The sequence below is a fragment of the Microcebus murinus genome, chromosome 1, assembly GCF_040939455.1.
Source record: "Microcebus murinus isolate Inina chromosome 1, M.murinus_Inina_mat1.0, whole genome shotgun sequence".
Classification (NCBI taxonomy): domain Eukaryota; kingdom Metazoa; phylum Chordata; class Mammalia; order Primates; family Cheirogaleidae; genus Microcebus; species Microcebus murinus.
In genome coordinates, this window is record NC_134104.1 from 8,165,142 (window position 1) to 8,180,282 (window position 15,141).

At 56.1% G+C, this 15,141-nt stretch overlaps 1 protein-coding gene across 1 annotated transcript in view; it reads right to left on the reverse strand.

Moving 5' to 3' along the window:
• Nucleotides 1-14,795, reverse strand: part of SIM2 (SIM bHLH transcription factor 2) — a 47,543-nt gene extending 32,748 nt beyond the window's left edge. Inside the window, exons 1-3 of the mRNA XM_076000288.1 lie at nucleotides 14,019-14,795; nucleotides 4,908-4,990; nucleotides 1,707-1,796 (exon numbers count right to left, since the gene is read on the reverse strand). Coding sequence (XP_075856403.1) covers nucleotides 1,707-1,796; nucleotides 4,908-4,990; nucleotides 14,019-14,193 — 348 coding nt within the window. The 5' untranslated portion in view covers nucleotides 14,194-14,795. The remainder of the gene's footprint in view (nucleotides 1-1,706; nucleotides 1,797-4,907; nucleotides 4,991-14,018) is intronic.
• Between the last annotated feature and the right edge of the window lie 346 nt (nucleotides 14,796-15,141).

Sequence of the window (15,141 nt, forward strand, 5' to 3'; positions counted from 1 at the left end):
AACTGAATGCATTTCCCTTTTTGCTTTGACTGCTAGGCAGCTCAGATCTAAATTTAGTATTTGTTAACAGTGACTTTACCTATTTTGAAAGATTTTTGATCAAGCATTTTAAAAGCGTTTGAAATATTTTGTTGTGTTTGTAACATTATTGTAAGACTATCAAAGGTTTTCTAAATTACAACTGAAAAAGGCAAGTAATTCAATTAAGGTCACTTGGCTACAGGTCAAGTCAGGAGTTGAAACTAGTCTGGGTACATCTAAAGGGCGCTGAATAATTATTTTTAAAAAGAGTAAGGTAGAAATTTAGAGAATAATAATTAAGAAAAATGTAGAAATAGTAAATTTCATATTCTCAACAGTATTTCCCATTCTACAGTACACTGGTCATGAGTCATGCAGGTGCAAGAGCCAAGCCTTAGTAAACTGTATCTGGAAGACTTGGTTTCATTAAGGAAGAGAAGAGGAAGAGAAAAGAAACTTCCAAACAATTTGAGTATGTAATTCATTTTAAAGGGCTTTGCATAAGAAATACATAGGGCTCATAAACCCACTTGGACATGGATTGGAAGAGAAGGTTGTAAACAAAAGGCAAGTTTAAAAAGAATGTATTGGCAGAAAAATAAAAGGAGTGCTCCAGATGCAGGTTTCCAAATGTGGTATCTTGTTTTTCAATGAGAAAACTAAAGCCACATTAACTGGCATGTTTTATTGCGGCTTAACTACATTAGGAGATTGGTGCAATGCAGATTTCTCCTGTGTCTTCTGGAGTTTGCCGTATCCACAAGTAATTCCAGCATGTCTTCAGCTGTGATCAAAAATCACTGATAGTTCACAATGCAAAGAAACATTTAGTCTCTATAGATATAAAAAATGTGACTTTCATCATCATGGTCCCTGCTTAATCAGACATGTGAATGGGACTTATCCATTAGACACTCCCCATCTGGACCTGCCATAGGTCCAGACAGTAGCAAGATCCTCCACCAAACCCTTGGGATAGGTAAAGATGAGTCCACTTCTTTTCTCTAAGGGATGAATCCTTTTTTAGGAGATGATTCCACCACGTTTCCAGAAAAATTGGTAATATTCAAATGCTGTAAAGAACCAAGACCTTGCTGTGCAAAACAGTAGTAAACTGAGTTTTATGAGTTTCTATCACAAGCATATAAAATGCTTTACTGAAACGACCACTGAACTGGAAAAACTCAGGAAAAATGACCCTGAATTCCATGTGAACACTCATAAATCTACCCCTCCCCTCTCTTTCTCCCCACAGCACATTCTGCATGAAATCCACGTTCTACATCAGCTCACCTCTTGCTTCACAGCAATTCATAATACCACATGCAGACCAGCAAGTGTGGACTGAAACATCTCCCTTTATGAAGCTCTTTTCAGTGGCATCTAACATTACTACATCTAACATTGCTACAGACAGTCCAGGGTATGGGACAGAATCTCGGAACAAGACTGACATGGCAGAAGTTGCACTGGTCATGAACCCCAAAGGAAAAAGAAAGTAAAAAAGTAAAACCTAACATGGAGAAGAAAAGCCCTGCGGGACATCCCAAGAAGAGGATTTTGCAATGTGGGATTATGTTCATGCACAAAAGCAGACGATTCATTTTCAAGCTGAGTAAGGTTGTCAAGATCTGCTAACACCTCATTTAATGTTTTGGTTACGCACAAAATTAGGCAATACCTACCTGGGACAATCCTAAATGTACAGAAGCTGTCTCGGATATATACATGATTTTGCCATCAGATGCTACCACGAAAACAAATCCATCCAAAGTCTGTAAAAGAGAAAGTGCCAAGATGAGACAACAGTTCCACATTTGAGTTAAATCTAATAATTGTACTGTCACTGGGATAGAGGAATGTATAAAATATTATCAATGCATACTTGGTAAATGCAAAAAATAAATAAATAAATAAAATAAGGAAGCCCAGGGCCATAAGAAGGAATGCAGGTAACAACACTCAAGGTCTACTTCCCAGGCCAGCCTCTGAAATGCTTTTAAAGCACTTAAAAAACAATCATACGTACACATCACAAAAATCATGCAAAACATTTGAGAATTCCTATAATGCTCAGTTTAAATGTAGTAGCTTTATTGTTTGGGGTTATTTTAGCACTTAGCACAAAATCCGGAGTTCTATGGTACTTAGGGGAAAATCTACCACTATATAGACCATTTTATGTCATAATTGGCAGTCATTTATACCACTAGGACATATGCTTTATTTGCCACAATTTTCTAGTTACCCCTAAGTACCATTTGAATAATAAATTCCAAACACTACCACTCCCCAGAAAATAAAACAAAATACCTGGTTCTTTTACCAGACTATGTCTACAGAATTAATTATTTAGAATTTGTAAGAGATCAAATAACCTTTGCAAAAGTCAAGGAGAAAAAGTATCAACTTCTGAAAAATTAAAACTATGCAAATAGAAATTCTGATTTTGGCAAAGTTAACTAGCCCTCAAAAATAAAGTAAAATTATAAGAGGTAATTAAGACAAATAAAAAGGTAATGATTACATTTATGTGTCAGGGATAAAAAGACTAAATTATTTTTGAAAAAGGAAACTGCATTTTATTTACTCATTCATATTTTAGATCCAGAACCAAAAGAAAGCAATAAAGTTGGTGAAAGACTCATACAACCCACAATGCTGCCCCCATAAAAAATATTCCAAATTAATTTCTGGCCACAAATTCTATTTTTATGGCCTGTAATTGAAACCAGATTACCTTTGGTTTTGCTAAGCACCCCCCTTTGAGGGGGGGGGCTAAAAAGAATGTTGTAGAAGTGAAACTTGAAAGCTGTCCTTACATTATACAGTTTGCTGCAAAAACCTTTGCCAACTATACTATCATTACCTTTCCCTATCGCAAGATTTGAGATCAGCGTCTTCATTATAATAAGCCTTACTTTCGGATTTCTAACTCCCCTGCAAAACATTTCCCCAACAAAGCCTGCAGCGTTTCGAAAACACAAAATACACAGCAACTTCCAAAGTGGTAAACTTTGGGGCATAATTTTGCATGCTCGCTTAACTCCAAAATCATTACTCAAGAGATACAGTTAATGAAATAGCACCCTGCAAACCAGCCATATCTAGGATAATGAGTAAAAGGGCAAACATGATCATAGTTAAATTTTAGAAGTTGCCAGCAGTAGCTAAAAAAATATCCTTCATGGAAAATGTTGGGTATAGTAACTGCAGAGACTCCTGTCCACACAACCACTCCGGAATTAATTAAAGAAATGCACTGTGGAGAAATGTGGGGCTGTTGACTCTGCCCGCCAGGTTTTCACTGAGGTTCCCCGGCACTTAGTTGTCCCTGATATTAGTGTCACTTACAATAAGGCAGGCGCAGGAGACGCGCGCCGGCTGGAAGCGGGGCTGCCCAGCGGTGGCTTTTACAGCAAGCTCCGGGCTCAGACGCTCGCGGGCTCTGCTCTTGCCCCAGAACATGCGTTTTTAAAAATAAATCGCACCGGGCCATTTGGGGGGCAAAAGAGATTTGAAAAGGTCTGCCTTTCTGAAAAGCAGAGCTCGCGGCCGACTCGCGCTGACCTAAGAAGTCGCAGCGTCTGGCAGCCAACATTTTCTTTTTTCACCTTTTAAAGAAAACACGAAATAGGAGGGAGGAAACGCGAAGTAGCCCTCGGTAGGCATTTTTCGATGGCAGAGACAAATGACAGGACGGGGAATGAATCGAGTCGTTGATGAGGCTCTGCAAAGGGCGTTGGAAAGATCGGAATTTGTCCCCAGCTCGGGGCCAGCGGCGACCTGGAACTGGTGGGCTGTGCGCGGGGCCCCAACCGCAAGGCCCCGAGCTCCCCGCGCCCAGGCGCTGCAAGGAGAAGCCGGGGTCAGGGGCAGCGGAGCAGCTGCCCGCTGAATGGCTCCGGGCTGGGGTTCTCAGCAGCTGACCCCCAAACCAACTCCAAGCCAGGCGACCTGGGAGGGTTGCTTATCGACCGCTCCTGCTGTGTGACCTCAGACGTGTTACTTAACCTCTCTGTGCCTCAACTTCCTCCGAAGGAAAAAAAAATGGAGTTAAAATAGTGGCTGGGAGGCCGGGTGCGGAGCTCATGCCTGTAATCCTAGCACTCTGGGAGGCCAAGGCTGGAGGATCGCTTGAGGTCAGGAGTTTGAGCACAGCCTGAGCAAGAGCGAGACCCCATCTCTACAAAAAAAAAAAAAGAAAAGAAAAAAGAAAAAGAAAAAAGAAAGAAAGAAAAATTAGCTGTGCTTAATGGTGTGAGCCTGTAGTCCCAGCTACTTGGGGAGGCTGAGGCAGGAGGATCGCTTAAGCCCAGGAGTTTGTGGTTGCTGTGAGCTAGGCTGATGCCATGGCAATTTAGATGGGGTGACAGTGAGACACTGTCTCAAAATTAAAAATAGCGGGTGGGAAAGTGAGATGATACCATTAGGTTTTGAACCGAATCTGGCCTGTAATAAACTCGCAACAAGTGCCAACTGTTAATATTCTATTATTGATGCTCTCTTCGTCATCGCGCCCCCTGCAAACACACAACTGCCAAACGCGTTAGAGCCCCGACACTGGCTCTGGCTCCGGGTCGCGACCACTCCTCCCGCTCCAGCGCCGGGCACAGAGCGAGCGCTCGTTGGGAGTTGCTGAGCGAAATGAGGTCGGAAAGGAACTAACCACGCCCAGAGGCGCCGCCGGCCTAGGTCTCCCGCGGGCTAGAGACTGCTCGGGCGGGCGTGGTGGAGATGCAGGGTGGCCCGAGGCTGCACCCGACGGGCTAGAGTCCACACTCGGGTCCTGTCCCTCCCGGGGCCACCCCAGCCCGGGCGACTTCTGCAGCGTGGGGGCAGCCTATGGGCTGCCCAGCGCGCCTCCCCTCGCCCGGCGGCCCTACCTGCAGCAAGTGCGATCCCAGCTCCTTGGCAACGCTGTCCAGCGGCCCCGCGCGGCTCGGCTGTCCCCACGCCTCTCCCAAACCTGCAAGGTGGAATGAAGCAAACCCGTTAATGGCAGTGCCCAGCGCCAGGCCGAGGCTGGGGTGCCAAGCCCGGCGCGCAGACCCTCCGCCCCCGCCGCTCCCTGCCCGAGGTAGCGGAGCGCACCCCGCCGCCTCCCCGGCCCGCGCGCCGCCAGCTGGGCCCCAGCCAGCGCACCTTTGCCCCCGCTGGAAAGCCAAGGGCCGGAGGAGGCATTCCCGCCGAGCGGCCCACCCGAGCGCCCCGCGCGGAGCCCGCCAGGCCCACTGCTCCCGCCGGTCGCCCACGTGCTCGTGGCCCTGAAATTGCCGTTTTATTTGAAATGCCACAAAGTAATCTAATCTGCTTTGAAATCGCCATCCTCGTAGCCAAACGTGGATATCGATTTGACCCGCAAATATTCCCCCAAGGAGCCCCTCCTCCCTCCTGTCTTTCCCTGTGCCGTTTCATTCCCCGCAGGCAAGGAGGCCCAGACGCACGACCCCGAAGTCCCGGACGCAGCTCTTCCAGCATAAAAATGACCCCTCCTGCGCCCCACCTCATCCCTTCGGACTCGCCAGCCTCCGGCTCTCCCGCCGAGAGCTGCGGCCCGGGAAGCGTTTACCCGGAGGCAGGCTCTAAATCTGGAAGCGGTGTAGCGAGGGGTGGGCCACGGGCGGTAACCGCGGGTGTCTGTTGGCACACAGTCGGCGCTTCTTAACTGGGTCCCCAAGGCCTGCCGCGGTTCCTCACCACCTCCCGGTGGCCACCAGTGTTGCAGAAAGCGCACCGGGCAAGAGGGCCCTGCCCGTGAGAGCTCCCTTCCCCCTGAGCCGGCCGCGGCCGTGCCGGAGACCCCGCTTTCCTCTGCGCATTCGGGAGGGAGGAAGCAGGAAAGCCCGCCGAGCCTGCAACGCTGAGCAACGGCGGGGGAAACTCCCACAGCTCCCCGGAATCTTTCCGCCAAGCCTGCAGACCCTCCAGTTAGCGCCAAGGTCCCCGCCAAAGGCCCACAAGTGCCATCTCGACCTGCGCCCCAACCTCCCCCGCGGAGAGAACGCCTGCAGGCTCGCAGTCCACTTCCGCGGCGCCGGCCCGGGCTGGGACCCCGCGGGGCGAGCGGTGGGCGCCGCGGGCCCAGGCTGCGTGCAGAGTGCCAAGCCACCCGGCAGAGCGGGACCTGCGGGCGCGGGGCACTGGCCAGCTGCGGCGACCCTGGGGACTGTTCCTGGGGCCGCAAAACCCCTCCTAGCGGAACAGCGCCGAGTGGCTTCCCAGGGATTCGCCGCGCAGTCACTCTAGGCACCTGGGTCTCCCCGCTGCCCCCCACTCTGTGAGCACCTGTGGCATCGCGGCTTCTGGGGGCCTGGACCTCGGGAAGCGCAAAACGCACCTGGGGCCCAGGGCAGAGGCGCTGGAGAACTTTCCCCAGAAAGTGTTCAGCAACTAAAAAAGGGATGACCTTTAATTTCTCCTCCTGGGCTCTAGGAATTAAGTGGCTTACCCTGGTATCCCCATAAGGAAGTGCCTAATTCACACATACCCTCTGATCCCTCAAATATGAACGTGGCTCATTATTCATGCCCCCCCAGCCTCCACCACGTGAGCAGAGGTGTCTCTTTCACCCCAGGAAATCACTCTAGCCCCCAAGCCTCACCACCCTGATCACAGCAGCACACCATGAGCTCTCACATGCCACTCCTGCCCCGCACCCAGGCCGGGGCCACCTGGCAGTGTTCACCCCCATTTAACCAGAAATGGAAAGAACCAAAATTTAAAAGTCCGGTGGCTTGGGTGAAGTAAGTATTTAATAAGGACCCAGGAATTCAGATTTCCAAAAATGCACAAATGCTCCCTGGAAACTGTCCTCTCCTCTGCCCCTGGGTCCTTCCCTGAGTTTGGGCCATCCCTGGGGGGTAAACCCTCCCCTGCCACTGTCTGGGGAAGGTGAGCACATCCTCCCAGACTCGCTGCTTGGAGTCCGTGGCTGATTGATTCTGGGGGAACCCGTGCCTTTGGGAATGACCTCCAGACCAGACTCCCCTGCCAGGCTCTCCCAGAAGCCTTGTGGACAGCCCTGGCTCTACATGCTAAAGTCACAATTTTCTGTGCAATTGAAATACCACATATTTCAAGAGAGCTTGTTCTCTTATATCATAATTTTTCCTGTAATTTCCCAACACCTCCGCTTTGCCAGCAGAGATTTGATGCAAATGCCCCTTTCCAAGGAGGTGGCTGCTGTTCCCCCCAAGAGTCCCCGACTCGAGGCCACCTCGCCCTGGGGCGGTGGCACTGCCAGCTCTTCCATTAGAAACCAGCGTGGGTGACGCCTTTTCACTCAGATCATAAAAATCTACTTTGCGCTGAATGCAGAGACTAAATAAAGGAAGGTCTGTAACGAAAATAATTGTCTTGGTACTGCAAAGCGATATACACTCCCCCCAAAGTGAGGTGGTGGGCATGTACCCCTTATCTGGACCTAACAAGGAGATTTATTCCAAAAATGATGGGGGGAGGACTGCTCTAAGCTCCTCCACCGTTGGCAGTCTTGGTGGTGACAGTCCCAGCAGTGACTGCTCCTGCCAGAACAGCCAGGTCCCAAGCCCTGCCTGTGATTTCTGATGGGGGGAGGGGCATTCCCCTGCACCCCATGTGCCTTGCAGGACCGGCAAGGGGGGGTTGCTACTGGAAATCAGGGATGGCCAGGTTGCTGGGAGCCCCCAGGGAGAAACAGAGGCTAGGCAAGGGTCAGGGCAGGAGTCAGGCCCAATTCTGGCAGTCAGCCTCCCGGTACCGGGTTCCCCTGGCCTCCCAGCATTTGTGGATGTGTGCATGTTGCACCCACGCCCTGCCCGCTGTCCTCTGTGAGTCTGAACTCCACCGGATCCTCCTACCACAGAGGCTGCCTAAATGTGGTCCCTCCTTTCTGCACACTGGCCCTGGGGTGTCTCCAGGCGCAGGCTGCAGACCATACACATGGGACGACACAAATACGATGATTAGGGGTGGAACGGGAGATGGTTCTGGCACTATGAGGCTGGCCACCCCTCTCAGATGAGGGAATATTCCAGTTGAGACCTAAAGAAGGCACCTAAGCAGGCAGCCAGCTTTGCTCCTTCCTCTGGATGGTGGGGGTGACAGACCCCCCAGCCCAGGAGAGGGACCAGGACTTTGGAAGGAATACCTGGGTTAGTGCCATTCTCTCACTTCCCCTTGGGGCAACCTACAAGTATCCAAAAAAAAAAAAAAAACAGTGACAAAAAGACTCCTCACTGGGATCTCGTGAAAAGCTAATGGGGTTAATAACAGGGAGGCGCCTATCCCTGCCCCCACCCCTCCAGGAGAAAGGACAGGCTGCTGCAGAGACCGAATCCTGACACCGGGTCTCACCTCCTCCCGCCTCCTCCTCCCCATCCTGCCCAGTCTCCAGGGTCTCACCTCCAGCAGTGCCCCGACCTCTAACCTTTATTTCTCGCCTGGAAAATGGGATTGCTGTGGGATTAAATGAGCCGAGCCCAGCCTGAGGCCTCGGCTTTTGCTGCGGCTCTCGCCACTTTGTCCAGCCCCCTCTTGCTGTCCCTCTCCTTTCCTGCCTCCAGCCTCTCCTCCCCGGATTATCATCCCCTCGTGGGGGTAGGGGTGGGGCTGGGGGGGAGAAGGGGTGTGTCTCTGGGGACAGTTACCTCCACCCCGGGAGCACGGAAGGTCACTCTTGCAGACTGCAAACCACCCCAAGTCAGGAAGGGCCTAAGTTGGGGTTGGGGGAGTCGGCGGGGTTGGGGGAGGCGGGGGTGAGGAAGGCTGCGCCGCCCTCTCCCTCCTCACCCATGCATGTCGTGGGACCCCCGCGCCTGCTGCGGAGGCGGCGTCCAAAGTCACCCTGATGGGCGTTTACAACCAGGAATCCAGAGCACGACCACCTGCAGGGAGGGTGGGCTCCTGTGACTGCGGGTGGGGGGGGGCTGCCACGAACCTGGGCGAAGGTATAATGGGGGAGTTTGGGGCCAGGCCTCCTGCTTGCTGCTCTAGGGGAGCCCATAGCTTGCGCCTCTAACAGGCTCTTTTCTCCACACCCGGACGCTAGAAAAACCCCAGTAAATTGTCGCGATTGGGGCAGGGGCTCCTCTGCGCGCTGCAGTCCTTCTCCAGCAGCGGAACCCTCCCGTTCTCCCTGGGGTCCCTGAAAAGTCCGCCCCTTGAGCCTTTTTCCAAACCAACCCGCCGGTGTTCAGGGGGTGGTAGGCAGGGACGCCCCAAGTAGGCCGCTCTGGGCGCGGTGGCTTCCAGCCTGGCCGGGCGCGTCGCCGGGCGGGTGTCGTGCCCGCTCTGACAACTGCGAGAAGGCCCCCGCGCCCAGACGCCGCCCGCCTGGACCTTGCGGGGGCTGCCCCGAGCAGGGGCCGCCGAGAGCCGCCGGCGCCAACCGGGCGAGGCCCCTTTGCGCGCCTGGAGCCCCGGGACCCGGGTCCTTCGCTGGCCCTGGGGGCTGAATCCGCAGCGCACTCCCCTCCCCTCGAAGGCCAAGGCCGGTGTCCTGGGCGGGACCTTTCCCGCCTTCCTGAGCCTGAGCTTCCCGCCACCGCGGGCTTCCCCGCCCGACGCGGGCTGCGGCCGGGCGGGTTTGGGGAGAGCGCTGTGAACAAAGTCAAACTTTAAAACTCTGTATTATTTCCGGGGCGGTAGAGAAAGGTCTCGGAAATCCTCGCCAAACCCTCCGTATCTAATCGTTCTGATTCCGGGAAAGGGTTCCTAGGACGCGGGCAGCGGGCTCCTCCTGCGGCGCCGAGACCTGCGTGGAGCCTGCAGCTCGGTTCAAACCCAAACGCATCCACCGTCGAAGTAACTCAGGCCTCGAATCCCACGCCTTTGTGTGTGCGGATGACGTTTTCTTAGGTGGCAACACCGTCCCCACACCTGTCTTGGGACTTTCAGGTCTGAGAAACCGGGAGGAGGGAGAGTCAGCCTCGGTTTCCAACCCTAGGACCTGAGGCCAGCCCCTCGCGCCGGCCGTCAATGTGCAAGGTGGCAGAGGAGACGCCGCGCCTTGCCCCACTCCCAGGGCACGAATCCGGGCCCCTTGAGAGGAGCAGAGCCCTGAGGCTGGCGGTGGCACCGCTGCAGCTCCGAGTCGGGCCGCTGGAAGCCCCGTGCCGTCCCTCAGATGGGCGGAAACTACCCTGTGTTCTACCGAGCGTGGTCCCCGAGCCGCAATGGCCAAGCAGCAACCAGGACTCGCCTGCCCAGAGCTTCTGCGGTTTCCAAAGCGTCCCCTCTCTGGAAGGGAGAGCCATACACCGAGAAGAGGGCGGGCTGCCCACTGGCCCAGGCGCTGTCCCAGCCCCTAAAACTCACTGGGTTTTCCATTTGGAGCCCAAGTTCTAAAGCCGGCCTTGCTCTCTGGTCCTCTTCCCTGCCCCATCTCCCTACCTCCCACTTCTCAGCTCACTGTGGAAGGGAAGAAAAGTTAGGCTTGCAGAAACCAAGGGATCTTCAGACTTGGGGCAGGGGGCAGGGAGCCAGGCCTTCTCCCCTCCACTTAAGCCATGTTTGGCCCAGGATACACCGGGAGCTCACCCGAAGGAGGGAGCGAAAAAAGAACAACACCTAGATTTCTACCTGCACAGCACAGTTCTGATTGTGTATACTCACACTTTATCAGAGCAATCATGTTCAGGTGCCACCCTTTGCTAATGGGCCCATTTTACAGACAAGAAAACCAAGGCCTAAAGGTGCAGCATGACAATAGAGTTTCAAAACCTGGCTGTACAAATTAAAAGTATCCTGATCCCTCGGACTGGCCACTGGATCAGGCTGTTTACCTTGGTTCTGGTCACCTCCCTCAGCCCCACCCCTCTGAGCTCCTTATTCTGCCTTTCCACCCAAGGAAATCTGGGGGTAAAGGAGCGGAGGTTGGCAGCCTCACCAGCACTGCAGGATAACAGGCTGCCCACCGCCAGCTGGGCAGAGACTGGCCTGCTCTTGCCCTCGCTGTGGGTCCTTGGAAAGGCCTGTGCCCTCTCTGGCCCCAGTTTCCCCACGTATGCAGGGTTGGTCTAGTGATTCCTCAAGACCGTGCTATTCATTTTTTCCACTCCCAGAGTCCTAAGTTGGTCCCTATTCTTCCTTACCCAGGAGTCCCACTTGCTCTGGGGCAAGCCCGCCCTGCCCTCGACAGACTGATACCTCTGGATATTTTTTCTATTTACAGTCTTAAGCCCCAGGCAATCTGAAAGCTTGCTGCCCTGGACCACCTGGGCCCTGAAACCTCCCTAGAGCCACCACTCTGACCGCAGCTCAATCAGGCCTCATTCTGACTAGAAGCCATATCCTTTCTTGCAGACCTGGGTTCCCTAAGATGTTAAATCAATTAAGATGCCACTTCTATGCCCCCACCCTTCAGAGCCACCAACGGAGTGACCAATTTGCACAAATGGACTCATTTTGCACAATGGAGGTCTTTCTAAATGCACCTTCTCTCTCTGTCCCGGGCTCCCAGCTTCACAACTCCTCAGCCCCAGACGGACTTGACAAAACGATGTTGCTGCCCGGAGCTGCAGGGCCAAGGCCGCAGAAAAGCCCCATGGCTGTGAATCCACCCTGCCAGGTCTGCCCCTACTCTGGACACTGCAGAAACCAGGAAGAAAGGGATTAAGCCACTTCCCCATTCCCTTCCTGAGCAGACCCTGCAGGTTCAGGGCCATTTCCCAAACTGTAGGGTGAAACAGCTCCCTTCCCGTCCCTTCCAGAGTGCCGACTTCCGGGGTCACCGCCTCCCCCAGGAGATGCAGGTGGCCTCTCAACTGCTCCCCAAATGGCCCTGGTGCCAGTTTCTCAAGGAGGGACACCCAGCAGCCCCCCACCAAGGGCTCAGGGGCCTGCCATTCTGGGACTTGCTTTCCAGAGCTGGAACCCACTGACCCAGCGCACAGACCCAGTTTAACCGTGGGCTGAGCAGGACGCTCCCACTTCCCAATGGTTACCGGCCTCTCCTGAAATCCCCCGAACGACGAATGGCTGGCAATCAGCCCTCTTTTCTCAGACCTCTCCTTCTAACTAATTTCTGCTTCATTTGAAATCATTGGCAACACATTATTTAATGTTCTAATCGGTTTATAGAACGTGTTTTATTTCCAGTGTGGGAGGGAGCCGGGAGGAGGGAAGGAAGCCTGCGCCCTGCCCGAGTTCCACACCTGCTTTGTAGCATGCGGTTAAGAAACGGCTCACCCCAGAAAACCAGTAACCACCACTCCTCCCCGGGTGGGACGGAGACTCAGCCCTTATGTAATAAAACCTAACTAATTTCCACTGAAACCTCTGCCGGCCGGGAATCTTTCTTACTTCTCCGGCCTTGGGCAGACCAGTAGCAACCACTGGGGTCAAAGCTCTGAGCGGGAGGGGCCGGGGCGGGGGCGTCTTTGCGGATCCCAAAAGCAAACAGGAGGAACGATCACTGGGCTAGTGGCGGGCGGGTCAAGGGCTGCGGCGCCTGGGGGTAGAGCGCCAGCGGCCCGCCGGGCGGGGAGGCTCCGGAGACGCCCCGCGGCAGCTTCCGGGCCCCCTCCGGTCCCCAGTGCGCCCGGGTCGTCCGGCGCTCCGCTCGGGGCCCGCCGGCCGCAGGGCTGGCCGCCGCGCTTGCAGGGCGGCCCTCCGCGCTCCGCCGGGGCGCGGTGAGAAGTGCAGCTCCACACCAGAGGCGACCGCAAATAACAGGCTTTGGGAGCAGCGAACGCAAAAGACCGAGCTTTCCGATTTCCAGTCGAGTGCCCACTTCTGGACGGCGTTAACGTAGACGCCCCGCGGCCTAGGGACACCTGTCGCCTGCCCTGCAGCGACCCTCCGGCGGCCTGCGGCTGGAGTTGTCTCCCTACCCCGGCGCTGGCTCCCAGGGCTCCAGAAGCCGGCACAGCCCTCTGGGCTCCTGAGCGGCGCACCTCCCAGCAAAGTGTCAGAATCTCCCCGGCCAGGCGACCCGGGCGAGACACTGGAAGGCTCTCGGCTCAAAACTCCTAGGATGCCGAAAACGAACGCTGTGGTGACCAGGCCTTTCGGACAACTGCTGCGAAGAGGTGCCTGGCCAGGCGGCCACAGTCCCCAACGGCAACCGGCCTATGCGGGCTGGGAGAACCCACCCAGCGCGCCACCATTTCCAACGATCCCGAGTCTACCGACCCGCGGGTCTCCGCGACTCTTGCCCAACCTGGCACTTTTTCCATCCTAAAATGAACAGCTGCACTGAGGCCTGTTTGGCATTTTCGAACTAATCGCCTCCCTCTTCCCGCCCCATGTCAGCTCGCCCCGTGGTGGTCCCTCCTCCCCTGGCTGCCGTGCCCCAGGCCCAAGGGAGGCTGGCGGAGAGGAGGCCGCGGGAGAGACCCAAGTCTGCGGCCCCAGCTCCCCAAAAGTGCTCGCTTGGCGGCTTCGGCGGCCTGCAGTGTCTGGGCCTCTCCGTGCACCCCACTGCTCCAGCGTATGGAGCAGCCAGCGCCCTGCACCTCCTCCAGGAAGAGGGAAAGGGGATGGAGGAAAAATAAAAGGAGAGTGGAAGAAAAGAAGGAAGGGAAAAGAAAGAAAAAAAAAAAACCCAAACCAGAATGGACTGGAAAAGAAAAAAGGAGAGAAAGAAAAAGAAAAGGAAGGAAGGAAGGAAGGAGAGAGAGAAAGAAAGAAAAGAAAGAAAGAAAGAAAGAAAGAAAGAAAGAAAGAAAGAAAGAAAGAAAGAAAGAAAGAAAGAAAGAAAAGAAAGAAAGAAAATGGATTGGTGAAGGAAGGAAGGAAGGAAACCAAAAAGGACTGGATGCCTTCCTGCGCCTGCCTCTGGAACAATTCTTGGTTTGCTCCTGCCTAGCCCTGAGCCAGAAGGTGGTTCGGTCGCCTGGGCCACCAGGGCCCTGGCCCTTTCTCCCAGTCGAGGCGGAAGCCAAAGCCCCCAGCGCGGCCTCCCCAAGACGCCCTAGCCCCGGCCGCGAGGCCCCTCCGGGTGGCTCCCGCTTCCCGCTTGGGCCGAGCCGCCGGGCTCCCCAGCGTCCCCGGCCGCCCACCTGCGGCCTCACCTTCGGGGAAGACGGCGCGCATCTTCAGATAGCTCGTGGTCAGTCGGATGATGGACGCTTTGTCCAGCTGCGAAGTGATGGCCGACGGCAGCGGGAGCAGCTTGGCCAGCTCGTAAAACTCGCCATTTTCCTTCTCCCTCCTGGTCTTGGCCGCATTCTTGGACTTCTCCTTCATCGCGCCTCGGCTCCGGGCATATTAGACCCGGCCGCGCTCAGGCCCGCGGAGCCCCGCCCGGGCGCGGCGGCAGGGATGGGGAAGGGGCGCCGGGAGCCAGGTGAGTCCGGAGCGCCGGCCGCGGGCAGGTGCGCGGGGCCGCCCGGGGGCACCGAGCCGCCTCTCCGCAGCCGCCAGCCCGGAGCTCGGCGCAACCCGGCGGCTCCGCCGCTGCGGCCCGGGGCGCAGCCTTCCCCGGGCTGGACCGTCCCGCGGCGCCGGAGTCCGGCTTCCTGCTCGCTCCTGCTTCCTCCCGCCTGTCTCTCCCGCCCCGGCTTTCCTTAGGGTGGCGGGGTGGCCCGCGAGGAGGCGGCGGTCCGTTCAGTCCTTCACCGAGCGCTCGCACCCGCTGCCGCGAGGCCCCTCCGGGCTGGAGGGCGGCTTGGGCGGCGGCGGCCGCGGAGCCATGGGGCGGGAACCGAGTGGCGCGGAGCGGGGCGGAGGCGGCTGGGGCCGGGCCCGGGCCCGGGCGCGCTCTCCTGCCCTTCCTGGTCGCTCCCTGTACCTGGAGTCGCGGCGCCCGGAGCCGGCGATCTGTGGCGACGCGCAGCAGCTCCGCGGTCCACGTGCGACGGAGCCGCGTTTGTTTATGGCGGACCCGCCTTCGGGCGGAGCGCTGGGCCGCCCGCGCCGCGGAGGGGGGGCGGGGGGAGGGACCGCGGCGGGGGCGGGGGCGGCGAATCTCGCCTCCGACCCCGCCACGGCCCTGGAGTCACAGGCGCGCCTCCGCGCCGCCGCCTCCAGGGACTCTCCCGGGAGAGACTCGCGCGTTCCCGGGCTCGGGGAGGTCGCAGTGAGTGCACTCCGTGCGCCGCAGGGACTCACTCCTTACAGCGGGACGCTAGGGTGGGCGGCGGGAGCAGCGAGGGAGGGAGTTGTGCCGAGGCCTCCCCTGTGGTTCCCGGGCAG